Raw genomic sequence first — 14931 nt, forward strand, 5'->3', positions numbered from 1 at the left:
CCCTGCTCGCGTCATGTTCACGCCTCCTTCTGCTTAGTCACTTGGTGAACCACCAGTATGGGCAGCTACTGAGACCGATCAATGGTACCGAGTCTTCCAGAGGCTCCCTACAAGGTGCACTGACGCAATCAATCATCACAAAAAACTCCTCAGCAGAAGAAAACTTAACCGTTTTTGGAGATCTTTTTCCCCCCACTGTAACCAGTGCTTATTTACCAACCACACAATGTGTTTAAATGGACAGATGGCAGGACAGGTTTCTTGGGAAGAATTCTACAAAACACTAGGGAACTGAGGACCATTACATTACATTTCATTTAGCTGAGGCTTTTATCCAAAGCGACTTACAATAAGTGCATTTCAACCATGAGGGTACAAAACCCAGAACAACAAGAATCAAGAAAATACAATTTCTTCAAGAAAGCCAAACTACAAAGTTCTATCAGTAAGTGCCATTTTAAGTGCTACTAAAGTTCTACTGTTCAAGGTAAAGTCTAAAGAGGTGTGTTTTTAGTTTGCGGCGGAAGATGTACAGAGTTTCCGCTGTCCTGATGTCGGTGGGGAGCTCATTCCACCATTTAGGAGCCAGGACAGCAAACAGTTGTGATTTTGTAGAGTGTTTAACTCGCAGTGAGGGAGCAACAAGCTGATTGGTAGAAGCAGAGCGGAGGGAGCGGGCTGGAATGTAGGGTTGGACCATGTCCTGGATGTAGACTGGACCCGATCTGTTCACACAACGGTATGCAAGTACCAATGTTTGGAAACGGATGCGGGCAGCTACCGGTAACCAGTGAAGGGAGCGGAGGAGGAGCGGAGTAATGTGAGTGAATTTAGGGAGTGTTCTGCCCTCAATATGTTGAAGAAATGTTTAAGTTAACTTTTGAGATGTGTTTTTATTGTTTCATGCTTAAATGGGTGTGGTGCTTTTATTTTGACACCTGTAATGAAGCAGGAAGTGAGAAACAGGAAGTAAGAAGTTGAGCGCTGTAAACTGCAGAGAGCATGATCGCAGCTGTGTGGCATCCCATGTCTAATCAACATTAATCCTTCGTCTGTATTCCTCAGAAAGCAATGGCTTTTCAATCTGATTCAACGTTGTCAAGATGATTTAATTTGTATGAAGACATTAAAAGGAGCAAGCACGCTCGCATTCCTGGCTCTTGAAAAGGAGTTTGGCTGGCTGTTTATCTATGTTAACACTTCAGAAGTAAAACACATAGAGAGAACAGTACAGTGAAAAGCCAGACTATCAGAGGGATTCATCAGTGGAAATTATGGAAGACCAGTCATCAGAAAAGGATGAAAGAGGGTCATCTGTGTCAAGATCCTCTTCTAAGAGTTAAGTGGCCAGCGCTGCTGCTCAAGCGAGAGCCGCAGCTGAAGCTGCACGCACCAGAGTCGCATTTTCACAAAAAGACCTGGAACTGAAAATACAAAGAGCCAAATTAGATTTTGACTTAGAAGCACTGGAACTTGAAAAAGCAGCTGCTGCTGCGAATGCAGAGGCAGACGTTTTAGAGGCTGCTGCAGGAAGAGCACGTGAGGATATGTAAAGTGCTCGGGGCGGCATCTCACCACATACAATCAGACAGCAAACAGAGGCGTATTTACAACATCAGGCACAGGAGGACTTCGACCCTACCACACCTCCTGATACATCACTTCCTCTCCACGTTGAAGTGTCATTGCCATCAGTGAAACAGAAAGCGGCTGAATTAAATCCTGCATACAACCATAACGTTTCGCCCACAATGCCAAGGCACACTCAGCGGACTGAGTACTTGACAGCATCAGGATACCAGAGACACCTGCCAGAGCATCCCATCTCACACCCTCTCTCCTCCAACAAGACCAATCAGGGGCAGGACTCCTCATCATTCAGGCACGTGAGTCATCCAGCCCATTTTCCAAAGAACAACACGCACGACTCTACTATTACTCCAGCTGCTAACATGATAAACTTTGCCAAATATCTGGCCCGCAGAGAGTTAACCACAGGGCTCAGTAAATTCGATGATCGCCCCGAGAGCTTCAGAGCATGGCAGTCATCCTTTTTCAATGCTACTCAAGGCTTAGAGCTAACAACCAGTGAAGAGTTAGATCTGTTGGTAAAATGGCTTGGAAAAGAATCTTCTGAACACATTAAAAGAATTCGAGCCGTCCACGTTATCAACCCACAAGCCGCACTTCAGTTGTGTTGGACAAGACTTCAAGAGTGCTACGTAACCCTGAAGTGATCGAGAATGCACTATTTAAGCGGCTAGACAGCTTTCCTCGTCTCACGTCAAAGGAAAATATCAAACTAAGAGAACTTAGTGATTTATTCATGGAGCTCCTTTCTGCCAAAGAGGATGGTTACTTACCTGGTCTTAGTTACCTTGACACACCCCGTGGCATTAAACCAATTGTAGAAAAGTTGCCTCCCAAGCTACAAGAAAAATGGCTTCCTGCTGGTTCGAGCTACAAAGAACGCTAGTGTTTGCTTTCCACCATTCTCTTTCTTTACTGACTTTGTACACAGTCAAGCCAAGGCCAGAAATGATCCGAGCTTTGTCTTAACAGAGAGCAGCCGCACTCATTACCACAGTGAAAGACTGATAACCAGGCAAGATGGTACGAAGGCTGCTATATCTGTCCATAAGACCGACGTGTCCACCGCAGCAGAGTCAAGCTCAATGCATGGCGCTCAGACAACAAAAAATGGCAGTTACGATGCAGCCAAGTACTGCCCATTTCACAATAAGTCTCACCCCCTAGAAAAATGTAGAGCCTTTAAAATGAAGCCACTGGCAGAACACAAAAGGTTACTAAAGGAACACAGGCGATGTTTCAGGTGCTGCTCTACAACTCATATGGCCAGGGAATGCACAGTGGAGCTAAAATGCAATGAGTGTGAGAGTAACCGACACATCACAGCCATGCAGCCGGAAACTACTTCCTCACCAGTGATGTCTCCTAGAGCAGAGTCGGACATCGAGCAGCGAAGCAGCGACCCTCCAGAAGTGACGTCAAAGTGCACCGAGGTCTGCGGAGAGGGTCTTCATGCACGATCTTGCGCAAAGATAAGTTTGGTACGTGTTTTTCCAAAAGGACAACGAGAGCACTCAGTCAAGATGTATGCCATCCTTGACGACCAGAGCAATCGTTCACTGGCCAGATCTGAGCTTTTCCAGCTTTTTGGTATTCAAGGTGGACTTTCTCCGTACCTGATGAGAACTTGTGCTGGAACCACTGAAATGGTTGGAAGGAAAGCAGTCGGTTTCCAGGTAGAGGCAACGAACGGAGAAGTGTGTTTTGACTTACCGCCACTTATTGAATGTAACAAGATCATGAGCAACAGATCAGAAATCCCCACACCAGAGGTTGCTCTTTTCCATGCTCACTTGAAATTGGTGGCACCACACATTCCCCAGCTTGATTCTGAAGCACAGATCCTCATGTTATTGGGAAGAGACTTTATTCGTGTTCACAAGGTTAGACAACAAATCAACGGGCCCCACGACGCACCCTTCGCCCAGCGTTTGGATTTAGGGTGGGTGATAGTAGGTGAAGTTTGCATTGAAAGTGTGCACAAGCCCACGGTAGCTGTCTTCAAAATTAATGTCCTGCAGAATAGACGGCCATCTTTTCTGACTCCGTGTCAAAGAAAAACCAAGCTACGGCGGGGAGCAGAGCCTGCCCGCTGAAGACTAACTTGGATTAGGCGTGTTTATTAATACAGAAAATGATGACAAACCTGCCTTGTCCTTTGAAGATGAGACATTCCTGAAAACTATGCAGGAAGAGTTTCACAGAGATGAGCAAAACAGTTGGGTTGCTCCCCTGCCATTCAAGTCACCCAGAGCATGCCTTCCAAATAACCGTGCTCAAGCCCTTTCCCGCCTTCACTCCCTGCAACACACACTGAACAAAAAGCCTGAAATGAAAGAACAGTTTGTTGCTTTTATGGCAAAGCTCTTTGAAAATGGACATGCAGAGGAAGCACATCCTCTCCCTAAATATGCAGAATGCTGGTACTTACCAATCTTTGGTGTGTACCACCCCCAAAAGCCGGGTTGTGTTTGACTCAAGTGCACAAGAATGTGGCATCTCTCTCAACAGTGTCCTGCTCTCTGGCCCAGACTTAAACAACTCTCTCCTCGGAGTACTGCTGCGGTTTAGAAAGGAACTTGTTGCACTGACATCCAATAAATGTTCTATGGCTTCTTTGTGAGAGAAGACCACAGAAACTACTTGAGATTCCTCTGGCACAAGGATAATGACGTAACAAAGGAGGTAACTGAGTACCAGATGCGAGTCCACGTCTTCGGGAACAGCCCTTCATCTGCAGTGGCGATATATGGCCTATGAAGAGCTGCCCAAGAGGGTGACCGAAAGTATGGATCTGACTCACGCCACTTCGTTGACAGGCACTTTTATGTAGACGATGGGTTGATCTCCCTCCCGACTGAGGCGGAGGCCATTGATTTGCTGAAACGCACTCAAGCATCACTTGCAAAATCCAATCGTAAACTGCACAAAATCGCTTCAAACAGTGTTGCAGTGATACAAGCTTTCTCTCCTGAAGAGCTGGCTGCAGGCCTAAAAGACTTGGGGCTTAGTGAAGAAACTCTGCCTGTTCAAAGAAGCCTTGGTTTGTGCTGGAACATAGACTCTGACACTTTTACATTTAGAGTAGCAGTTAGTGACAAGCCGTTCACCCGCCGGGGAGTGCTATCCACCGTCAATGGCTTCTTCGACCCATTGGGCTTTGCTGCACCAGTGACAATCAGAGGACGAGCACTGCTCAGAGCACTTTCTGCTGACGTGTACGACTGGGACACTGAACTTCCAGCAGACAAGTTGAATAGCTGGAAAACATGGGAAAAAAAATCACTGCATGATTTGAGTAACCTGCATCTTCCCCGCTCATACATACAACAGTCCCTCGCCAGTGCCAAATACACTGAGTTATGTCTCTTCTCTGATGCCTCAAACTGGGCAATAGGTGCAGTGGCTTATTTGAGGGTTGTCACCACAGATGGGCAGAGTAAAGTCGGCTTCGTGCTTGGAAAAGCCAAGCTAGCCCCTCAACCAGAACCGACCATCCCTCGCCTTGAACTTTGTGGAGCTATGCTGGCTGTCGAAATGGCTGAACTGATCCTCGACGAGCTTGACCACAAGCCAGATGCGGTGAAGTTTTATTGTGACAGCAAAGTTGTCCTCGGATACATCCACAATGACTCAAAGCGTTTCTTTGTATACGTACACAAAAGTGTTCACCGTATACGCCGGACAACTTCTCCTAAACAGTGGCACCATGTGCCAACAGATCAAAATCCAGCTGATCTGGCCACCAGGTCTGTGCCTGCATCACGGCTCATCAACACAATGTGGTTTACAGGACCAGACTTCCTTCACAAACCACTTCCGCTGAAAGATGAGTCTTTCGAGATGGTGGATCCTGAAACAGATGTAGATGTGAGACCTCAACTGACCACCCTTGCTACTCACATAAGCGAAGGTAAACTCACCACAGAAAGGTTCCAACGCTTCTCCACTTGGGACTCTTTGCTGAGAGCAGTTTCCTTCTTCATCCATCAAACTCGTTCACACAAGTCGGACTTAACGGACGCATGCAAAAGAAGGCATCAGTGCAACAAACCACGTACTCAAGAAGAGTTGGCAAAAGCAAAGCTGGTTATACTCAAGTCTGTCCAAAAGGAAGCTTATCCAGAGGAGTATGTTGCACTACAAGAGAATAGAGCAGTCTCAAGATCAAGTGCAATCCTGGATCTTGATCCTTTCATTTCATTTGATAGAGTCCATGGACTCATCCAGTTGCATCAAAGCCCTGCGAAGGTTTTTTTGCTGTTAGAGGGCCAGCGAAGCAACTGAGGTCCAATAGAGGTACGAACTTTGTTGGAGCCAGTTGTGAACTGGGCATGGGACAAGAAGTTCCAAGTCAAACCAATGTGCTAAAGTACCTTCAAGAGAACGGTTGCACATTGGGAGTTCAATCCCCCACACGCATCTCACATGGGTGGCATGTGGGAACGTATGATTGGTGTCACCCGGAGAATTCTCAATTACCTGTTGCTGCAAACCAAGCGTACTTCCCTGACTCATGAAGTGCTTTGTACTTTGATGGCAGAGGTTTCGGCCATCATCAATGCGAGACCATTAGTCCCTGTCTTGTCTGATCCATCTTCACCAGTACTACTGACTCCTGCTATGTTTCTAACTCAAAAACCAGGTCAGACCATGAAACATCACTCGTATGAAATATAATTTTGGCCAAGACGAAAGCTTAAGCGATTGTGATCGGTATATATATATATCACCTTCCCATCTTGTGCACTTAAAAGATTTTTAGTCATAGCCCATTTAATGTATCAATATTTGTCTTTATTGAAATGTTCCAAGCAAGTTTTATTCAAAATAAATATTATTGACCCATCATTTAGACCAGTTTAGTTAGGTTGCTTTATTTTCAAAAGTTTCAAAGGAAAAAGACATGCTGGCATTAGGGCAAAGGGAGAACCAAGAAAACTATTTGTCTGCTAAATGATTAGTAGAGTTAACTTGCAATTAGTAGTTTATTTTCGCTTTCAAGTAGCTTGCCCAACATTGAAAGATGGAGCAGTTATTTTGGTGGTCCAGCACTCAGTTGGACAGTGTAATGAAAAACCTTTTTGAGAACTGGATGGACACAATAAAAGTCAAAAAGAAAAAGGAAAACAAGAGAAGTTAATTTGACTCAAGCTGCGTTCTGTTAAAAACAAACGATCACAGAAGACGAGCTAAAGGTGACAACTTTTAAACAGCGTATTATATAATCAGCAGTTAAAAAAATGCACTTTCTGAATCAATTTTGGAAAATTCCTCAGACTGATTAAGAAAACATAAATTGATTTTGACAGTTGACCTCATGGTGTTATGTTGGGCCACACTTATATATATATATATAATATATATATACTAATATTGCAGTATTAGCTTATATGTTGAGCAATAGGAAAAAAATTTTTTTTGCAAAACATAATACATAAAAAGTTGTTTGTGGTGAATTAGAAATGGTTCTATTTGTGTTTTGTTTTATTAAATCGTATTTATAATTATTAAAGTCCCAGTAAGTTTACTGTTTCAGTTCACTTATATCGGTGTGGGCACTCAACTGTAAAATGTCCCGCCTCCATTACATATCTTCATGTTTGATAACCACAGTTGAGGGATTATAACAAAAAGTGAGTTTATATAAACTGTATATAGAGAATGTGTATAAAGAATATTTTTCGATATAACAATGTCAGAATTTGTTTTACTACTTAATATATCAGCATCATCCACCCCAAAAAGACAGTATCAGTCAGGCTCTAGTTAAAATGATACCCGTGAGTACCTGAATCCAAACCCTGACAACAGGAGGAGAAAACAACTGGTCAGTTTTGATACCAACTGCAGCGTGTCCCCAGCATTAAAGTGTCACGTGTGACAGTGTGTGTGAGTGAGTGTTTCGGGATCATTGTGATGCGACTCAATCTGGGCCAGTCAACATGCGTCTGTGTGTAACAAGAAGAGGTCAAAGGTCAGTGGCCCTGGTCATAAATGTAAAAACAATGCTCTTCTCTGGGTTTTATCTGTCAACTTTAAAAACTTTTTTTTTCAAAGTCCTGCTATGACAAATGAAAAATAGAAGGGCAGATTTTGGAGACTGTACTCCACAAAAACAAGTGTTTTTCTGTTATTAACTTTGAGTTGGTTGGAGAAACCTCTCCATATTATGCTGATCAACCTAATATCAGTATCATTTTTTTTAAAAACCAGAGCAGATGTTTTGTGTTTTTATTCAAGTGTTAAAGCTGTTTCACTTCCCTGACATATTTGAATTCGGGATCAGTAATGCATTTTTTTCAGGAAGCAAGCACCAGATGAAGTCAGATTCACATCGTTATTTATTTATTTTAGACAGTCAATTCTTGATTTAAATTGAAACTATTTTTGAAACAATTATTTTATTGTTCTCGTCCCTGAAAAGCATAATTATATCCCTCAGAGTGAGCCAGTGTAAAGTAACAATGCAGAGAGTTCATTAAAATGTTGGCACTATTATTAATACCCAGTCTGACTTTCCCGAGGAGTATTTTAAATTTTCCATGTGTGTCCCTATTACTTCCTGAAGTGTAACATGTGACCATACACTGAGGGATATTTGGATTCACAGGACTCCACCTGCGGAGGCTCTTCTTCGGAATCTGTCCCGGTTTAGGCAGCAGTCCCGTCCAATTTAAGACCCGCCATCGACTCAGAAGCTGTTTTCTCTTCTCCCTCTTCTTCTTCCTCCTCCTCCTCCTCCTCATCTTCCTCTTCGTCCTCATCCTCCTCATCCTCATCTTCCTCGTCGTCGTCGTCCTCTCCGTAGTTGTCTCGTTGGTCTCCCCCTCCTGACGCTAGGTTCTTCCAGTATGCGTCGTAGCCCGACGCTCCGTCGTCGTAGTCGTCGTAGTCATCGGTGCCAGCCTGGCGGCCGAACTTCAGGGTGCGAGCTGCGGGACACACAGGTGTGAAGTTCTGTTCAAGTACTTGTTATAAAGTTAAACAGAATACAACTGAGGTTAAGAAGACCACATACCTCTGATCTGGATGATGAGATTTTTGATACTCTGAATATTTGAACCAATGCTGAGGAGGCCTTTAAATGATACTTTCATGTGTGTAATCTTAAGATTTTTTTTTTTTTTTTAAATTTCAGTAAAAGCATAAACATCAGATATTACAAATGTAAAGACTTTTGAGCTCTTTATGAGTGAGTGCTCCGTGAGTGTGCAGTTACTCATAAAGAGCTCAAAAGTCACACTCACGGAGCACTCTTTCTTCTTTTTTATTTATCTTAAACTGTGTCTCACCCTCTGGTGAATATCAGTGTTATCATGTGACCAACAGGTCTGTAATTTAGCACACTTTTCTTTGCATCAATAACTGTTAAACTACTTCTTTCAAAGTCAATGATTAACTGGTGTAAAGTAAGTTACATCCCCACACACTCTGGTTTAATTGCAGTGTTTTAACAGAAGTAGACAAACAGGGTCTACTTCTAAATAGATTGTGAGCCGATGTCAAATGACAAAACATTTTTGAACATAGTTGTATCCGAAGGGACAAACTGTTTCCTTTGGAGATTTTTTTTTTTTTTACAGGAAATGAAAGTTAATTTCTCAAGAGTTTCCAAGTGTTCACACACTTTCTCTTTCATTTTCAAAAACATTCAGCAGGGGAGTCGAGGCTGCTCTAACTTCCTCGAAACGGCAGCTTTACGGGAACAAAGTCTGTCTGATAAGAGGATTGAGAGGAACTCACTGGACATGCTGAGGTCTTTGGTCTCCTGCGTCTCGTGGCCACACTTGGGACACGGTGGAGCTTTGCCCTTCTCCTGTTTGAAGACTTTACTCTTGGCGTGATCATCACAGTAACAGGCCTGCGAGGACACAAGTGAGAAACGTTGCAGCACAAGTATGACCTTGACAAACAGTTTGAGCTGTGCTTTGAAACATAAGAATGTAATCCAGTGACTGTTCAGGCCTGTTTAGACAAGTAAGGCTCTTATCCATATCAAATACACTTCTTCATCTTCCTTTTCTCCCCCCTCACCTGCCAACTGTCTTTTCTCCACCTGATGAAGCTCTTCTAATCATTACTGTTTCCCCTTTCATGTCGAGGGTAAAGACAACCCAACTGTTTTCTTTTAAAGGTTGAACGGCCACAGCAGCAGCACTCATGTAAATATGATCAATCAGACGATGCAGTTTAATTCTTATGGAGCCTCAGTGAGTCACTGGAAAACGTTTTCAAACATTTGAACATTTCCAAAGGTACAGTATTTTTAGTACAAAATTGCCTCTTTGTGTTTAACCTGACAATAGCTGCGTCTCAAATCTGTTCAACATATGAATGCTACACAGTTTGTACCAACTACTATACTATAACAGTATGGTTAGTATGCAAACTATCAGAATACTTGCACATTAAACCTCACAAAAAGACCTGTTTTCCAAAGATTTAACACTTTTTTTTGTACAATTCTATTCAAATGCATTGTGGGAGAATACTGTGTATCAACAGCACACTCAAGATTCAACTGATTAAGTGAATGTGTATTTGGGACTTTAGCCATTTCCTTTCTGAGTCATGTCCAGAGGGACACTTCCTGTTTGTCACATGTAAGCTAATTGCCAGGACACCAGAAGACAGCAACTTTATTCAGACTACTGAAGCATGTCATTAGATTTACATACGTTTTCCTCAGAGAAGATGTCATAAAATGCAAATGAATTACTGACATAAACAGAGGATGTCTTGTTTTTGCTTTTCAGAACCATATAAAGTTAGAGGTCAATACAGACTTTATGTGTAAAAGAATGTGTTATATCAGAAAAACTGCTTTCCCTACAAATGCTCCCATAATCTGCCAAATTCAGCCACTTTTGCCCTTCGTTAAATGTGCAGTGTGAATACTTGACCTTATAGTAACTTTTACATAACCATGACATAACCAATATATTTTTAACAGCTCAGAGATCATATAACAAATGTGCAGCTGAGCACCTCCACTAATGGAGGAAATAAAAAGGACAAAATAATCTTCTGCTAGCAGTTTCAGCAAGTCCAGCTTACTCTGATTGGAGCGCTGTCTCACCGCTGCCTTTTAAACTTCCCTTTCAAGTAAACGAGTCCTGTAAACAAGGAATATTTCCTGTGCTGGAGTAAACTGAAACCAAAGCCCACAGATATAATTGTACTCTGTCTTATCAGTCAGGAGCTGTGAGTCGTTCTTCATTGGTGTTGTGGAAACAATTTGTGATGTGAGCTGATAAGATGAGTGTAGTTTAACATAATAATGCCTGGTGCCTGTTATAGAGCAGATAAACGTGCAAGAAAATCTTTTGACTCAGGTTGCTGCAGTGTGTTTTCTGAGGAGGTGAATGTTCCCTCACCTTACAGCGCAGGCAGGAATGCTGTCCCAGCCTGTTACAGGAAACACCTAAATATACAAACAACAACGTGGAAACATGCCAAACAAATTGTAAACATTTAATTTCACTTCGCTGCACCCATAGCCACTGGACATTATTGTTTAGAATGGATAAGATACACTTCACTTGGAAAGGGAAACTGAGTCACTCACATTTGTATGTTTCCGCCTGAAGAACCTGGCAGCTCGCCTGGTGCTCAAACTGATCATCCTCACACAAGAAGTTTTGGCAGAAGGAACAGCGGAAGATTCGCCCTCCTGTTCAGAAAGTTAAAATAGTCGGTGGCGATTTTTTTTTTTTTTTAGAGTCAGACTGAGGTGACCAGGTGAATCTAAATCAAACAGGGAGGGCAAGGGGTCTCACCATGATCCCAGACACTGCGATCACACTCAATGCAGTCTGCATCCGTCAGGGGACATACACAGGCATGAGTGCTCAGACATTTCCTTCCATGGCACACCCATGCTTCACAGAAGTCGCACACTGCCCCCTTGAGTTGAAGTACAGAATTAAAAGGACAATATTTAGAAAAACATAATTCTGTATGAATATTGATGCATTTAAAAGCTTGTAGGTATTTTTTGTTGTTGTTGATGCTGAAGAATGAAAGCAAAATGCGCGAACTGAGCACTGAGCACCAAATGGACCTCGAACCACTTAGTATAAATCCTTATGTGGTGCACTACCTTTAGCATCGTCATATACTACTTCAACTGTATGTTACTTCCACAAACTGATAGTCATTATGTAATCTGACTGTACAACACTGCAACACTTGCACAAAGATTCACAGAGAGTAATAAAGGCTAAAAACTCTCTAATGATAAAAAAAATAAAATAAAAAAAAATAAAAAAAACTAGTGCCCGACACCAGCACAGACTTTACAATTTCAGCAGTGTTGGTGTTTTCACATACCACTTGCACAGTTTTATAACTTTAATGGTTGGTCACTGCATGCTGTACAACTGCACAAACCTGTAGGATAATTGCAGCGATATTGTTCCCCTTTATTTACCAAACACAAATCCAAGCTATTAAGTTTTCAAACCAAAAGTGTCCATAAATGAAGCAGGATGTCCAGCTTGTCTGGCCTTTCATCCATCTTTGGTGCAAGATGTGTGTGTGTGTGTGTGTGTGTGTGTGTGTGTGTGTGTGTGTGTGTGTGTGTGTGTGTGTGTGTGTGTGTGTGTGTGTGTGTGTGTGTGTGTGTGTTTACCCACGGGGACAAATAAAGTATCTGTCTATCTAAATACAAACACTATATGTAACAGTGTTTGTCCTCATAAATTGCTGACATGTCTCCATCAGTGAATGTATTTTTTTGATGCAAGTGTGTCAGTTCCAACTGGTGCATTAAACTCACCACCATGGCCATTCCTGTGCTGTGGACGCCCGGATGCTTGATGACACAATCTGATGACTTCATGCACTTTGTTTTACCTGATAAAATAAAAAATTAAACATTTCACATATTAATAAAGTGTTAAAAGTCGATTCTAATTCCACTGCGTGTGTAATTATAACATCTTTTAAAGGACTTTACAGCACATACAGTGATTGGGATGAACTTCTGAATACTGCCTCTGAGGGGCGCAAAAGATTTCTAATTCAAAGAGTGACTTTAAAGGGGCAATCCACTGATTTATGATAGGAGGCTTAGCTTATGAAAACAGATGTTATTATAGAGTGAAAACCCTGTTCGCATTACATTCGTTCAGCCACTCTGAAGGGCAGACCAATCAGGAAGCAGTGTCGGTGGTTAAATGTAATGAAATTGAAGTCAAGCGTTTTTTTTTCTAAATGCAGTTGCAGCGGTGGGAGAGTTTCGGCACATAATGAATGCTTAAGGGCTGCTCCAGTTGTTTCAAAATAAACCCGAAGTCGAGCAGGACGCAACGCCTGGAAATGATTCCCTGAGGAGCGTGGCCATACCCGTATATCCACACAGTGAATTTAGGTATGATAACACCAGGCTAACTGTAACAATCCTTCTGCTATAAATACTAAGACAAAACGTGTTTTACTTGTGTTTGTGTAACATTTTTCAAAAGAACAGTTGCCAGCTGTGATGAAGTCAACTTTTCTGAAAAGTGAGTGCTGTATATTTACAGCCTGTTAGCGATTTTTGTCTGGAGTAAGAATGAATGGGCTTAAGGGGGAGGGCTGCCGTCAAAACGGTTTCAAACTGATCACTGAGGAATTCATAACAATAGTCAGATATAGTTCATCAAATAACATACAGGTAAACACAACACATTTCAGTGCAGGCTACTCACCACACTGAGCGCAGACAGGCAGCTTTTGCACCGAGTTGCAGAAGTAGCAGAAAGCTCTGTTCTTCTGTTTTCTAGCGGGTGACAAAATCAGAAACCATTAAACCAGTAATCATCTACCTGCACCTGAACGTGTGTTGGAGAAGACTTTTTTTTGTTTTTGTTTTTTACTTACCTCTGACATTTGTCACATTCCTATAATAAAAAATAAAAAAACACAATAAAGAAACAACGTAAGAAACATACTATTTGATTAGGCATTACTGTTGTATTTTTCAGCGGTGGAAACCAACACATTCATTTACTCAACTACTGTCAGCACAGGTTTGTGTTGCTTTATCCTAATCTATACTTCCACTCCTCCACATTTCAGAGGGAAATCTTGTCATTTCAATTTTATGACATGTATTTGACAACTTTAGTTACTATTCAGATGAAGATTTGACACAGTGGATAATATAACAAGCTTTTAAAATAAAACACATTGTTAAAGATGAAACATGTGGTTTCCAACTTTGCTTGTGTCCTGCCGTCTTCCAAACAAGCACAGTGGAGTCAGGGTCACATTTCAGATGTTTAAAGGTTCATAACAGCTGTACTAAATTGGGATTTTTTTTAATTTTTTTTCCCTCTAACCTTATCACGTGGTTTCATTTCAATTAAAGTTCAAATGATCCAATATCTCACCAAAAATGTAAGATTAGAGGGGAAAAAGGTAAAAAAAAAACTGCAAACCGATTTGTCCATCAGAACTTCCGTTTATTTATTTTTGTCTTTCCTCTCCCACTAATCATCTGACGATCGCCTCGCGTTGATCGGCTGTCCCTGATTATTAAACTGGACATAAAGTAGTTCAAACCAGCCGCATTAGCTTCCGCACCATGTTGAAGTTGCAGGGATGCTTGGCCACGTCAACATGTTCCCGGTTGGCCCGGCTCTGTTTTTCTCGCTCTTTGCGGCTCTCGGCCTTTTTCCGGGCGCCGGTTTTCTTCTTGGGCATGTCGGCTCCTCCACGCGGCGAACAGCGGGTCCGCTCTCCTGCAACACGGAGCACAAGCTGCGCTGCTAGTTCATCTCAGAGCAAAGAAGCTTCGAGCTACTTTTTTTTCTTTTTTTTCCACATTTCTCTCCTGTCGTTTAACAGATACACGCGGAGTATAATTAGCACAGCAGGTCGCTGACGCAGGTGACGCTTTAAGAGGACAAAACACCCGCGACTGAAAAAGTTTGCACGGTTTCTCGGTCACGCTGGTTAGCAGCTACAGACAGCGACAGATACACAAGCTGACAGAATTAAACTCTTAACCTTGAACGCCAGCGGAGCCGGTTGTATAAAATGTTCAGACTGTCTTACGGCTTCGCCGCTGTTACTATATGTGACACACAATTGTCAAATAAACTGTACAAATATGATTTTCTTTTTTTTTTTTTACCAAAATGATCTGCACAGCGACCGATGCTGGGTCCGTCCCGGTAATGTGTTCGCAGGAAACACACTGCAAAGCTTATTTGTTCCGCAAATGCTTAAACCGCGTCTCCCCAGAATCGTTACAATTTACGTTTCAGATGTGGGTTCAACTGACTTTATAAACCGTATAAACAGATCGTTGATTTGTTTATAGTTCAGTAATAATACACATCAGTTTTG

The 14931-nt window shown here is 42.2% G+C and overlaps 1 protein-coding gene across 2 annotated transcripts; it reads right to left on the reverse strand.

Annotated features, from left to right (window-relative positions):
* Positions 1 to 7916: 7916 nt before the first annotated feature.
* znf330 (zinc finger protein 330) lies at positions 7917 to 14786 on the reverse strand. 2 transcript variants are annotated; one of them, XM_069689292.1, is made up of 10 exons: positions 14717 to 14786; positions 14164 to 14321; positions 13459 to 13478; positions 13287 to 13357; positions 12374 to 12450; positions 11373 to 11499; positions 11162 to 11266; positions 10971 to 11017; positions 9337 to 9454; positions 7917 to 8525 (listed from the first exon to the last, which is right to left on the reverse strand). In XM_069689292.1, exons 2-10 carry the CDS (start codon positions 14281 to 14283, stop codon positions 8245 to 8247), a joined length of 966 nt encoding a protein of 321 aa, XP_069545393.1. In that variant the 5' UTR covers positions 14284 to 14321; positions 14717 to 14786; the 3' UTR covers positions 7917 to 8244. The 2 variants fall into 2 exon arrangements, with proteins under 2 accessions (XP_069545393.1, XP_069545394.1); XM_069689293.1 differs by lacking the exons at positions 14164 to 14321; positions 14717 to 14786 and adding an exon at positions 13920 to 14157.
* Between the last annotated feature and the right edge of the window lie 145 nt (positions 14787 to 14931).

This window comes from Brachyistius frenatus, unplaced genomic scaffold, assembly GCF_029030835.1.
Source record: "Brachyistius frenatus isolate BFR_SWC_R1_liver_20210118 unplaced genomic scaffold, ASM2903083v1 Contig_7, whole genome shotgun sequence".
Classification (NCBI taxonomy): domain Eukaryota; kingdom Metazoa; phylum Chordata; class Actinopteri; family Embiotocidae; genus Brachyistius; species Brachyistius frenatus.

Bases quoted from the DNA above. Each gene is read 5' to 3' on its own strand.
- znf330 (XM_069689292.1), bottom strand. From the start codon at position 14,283: ATGCCCAAGAAGAAAACCGGCGCCCGGAAAAAGGCCGAGAGCCGCAAA. The intron at 11,018-11,161 runs GTGAGTGACTCA...TTGTATATTTAG, and splicing joins TCAGGCGGAAACATACAAAT to GTGTTTCCTGTAACAGGCTG. The intron at 8,526-9,336 runs GTGAGTTCCTCT...TGTGTCCCGCAG, and splicing joins CAAAGACCTCAGCATGTCCA to CTCGCACCCTGAAGTTCGGC.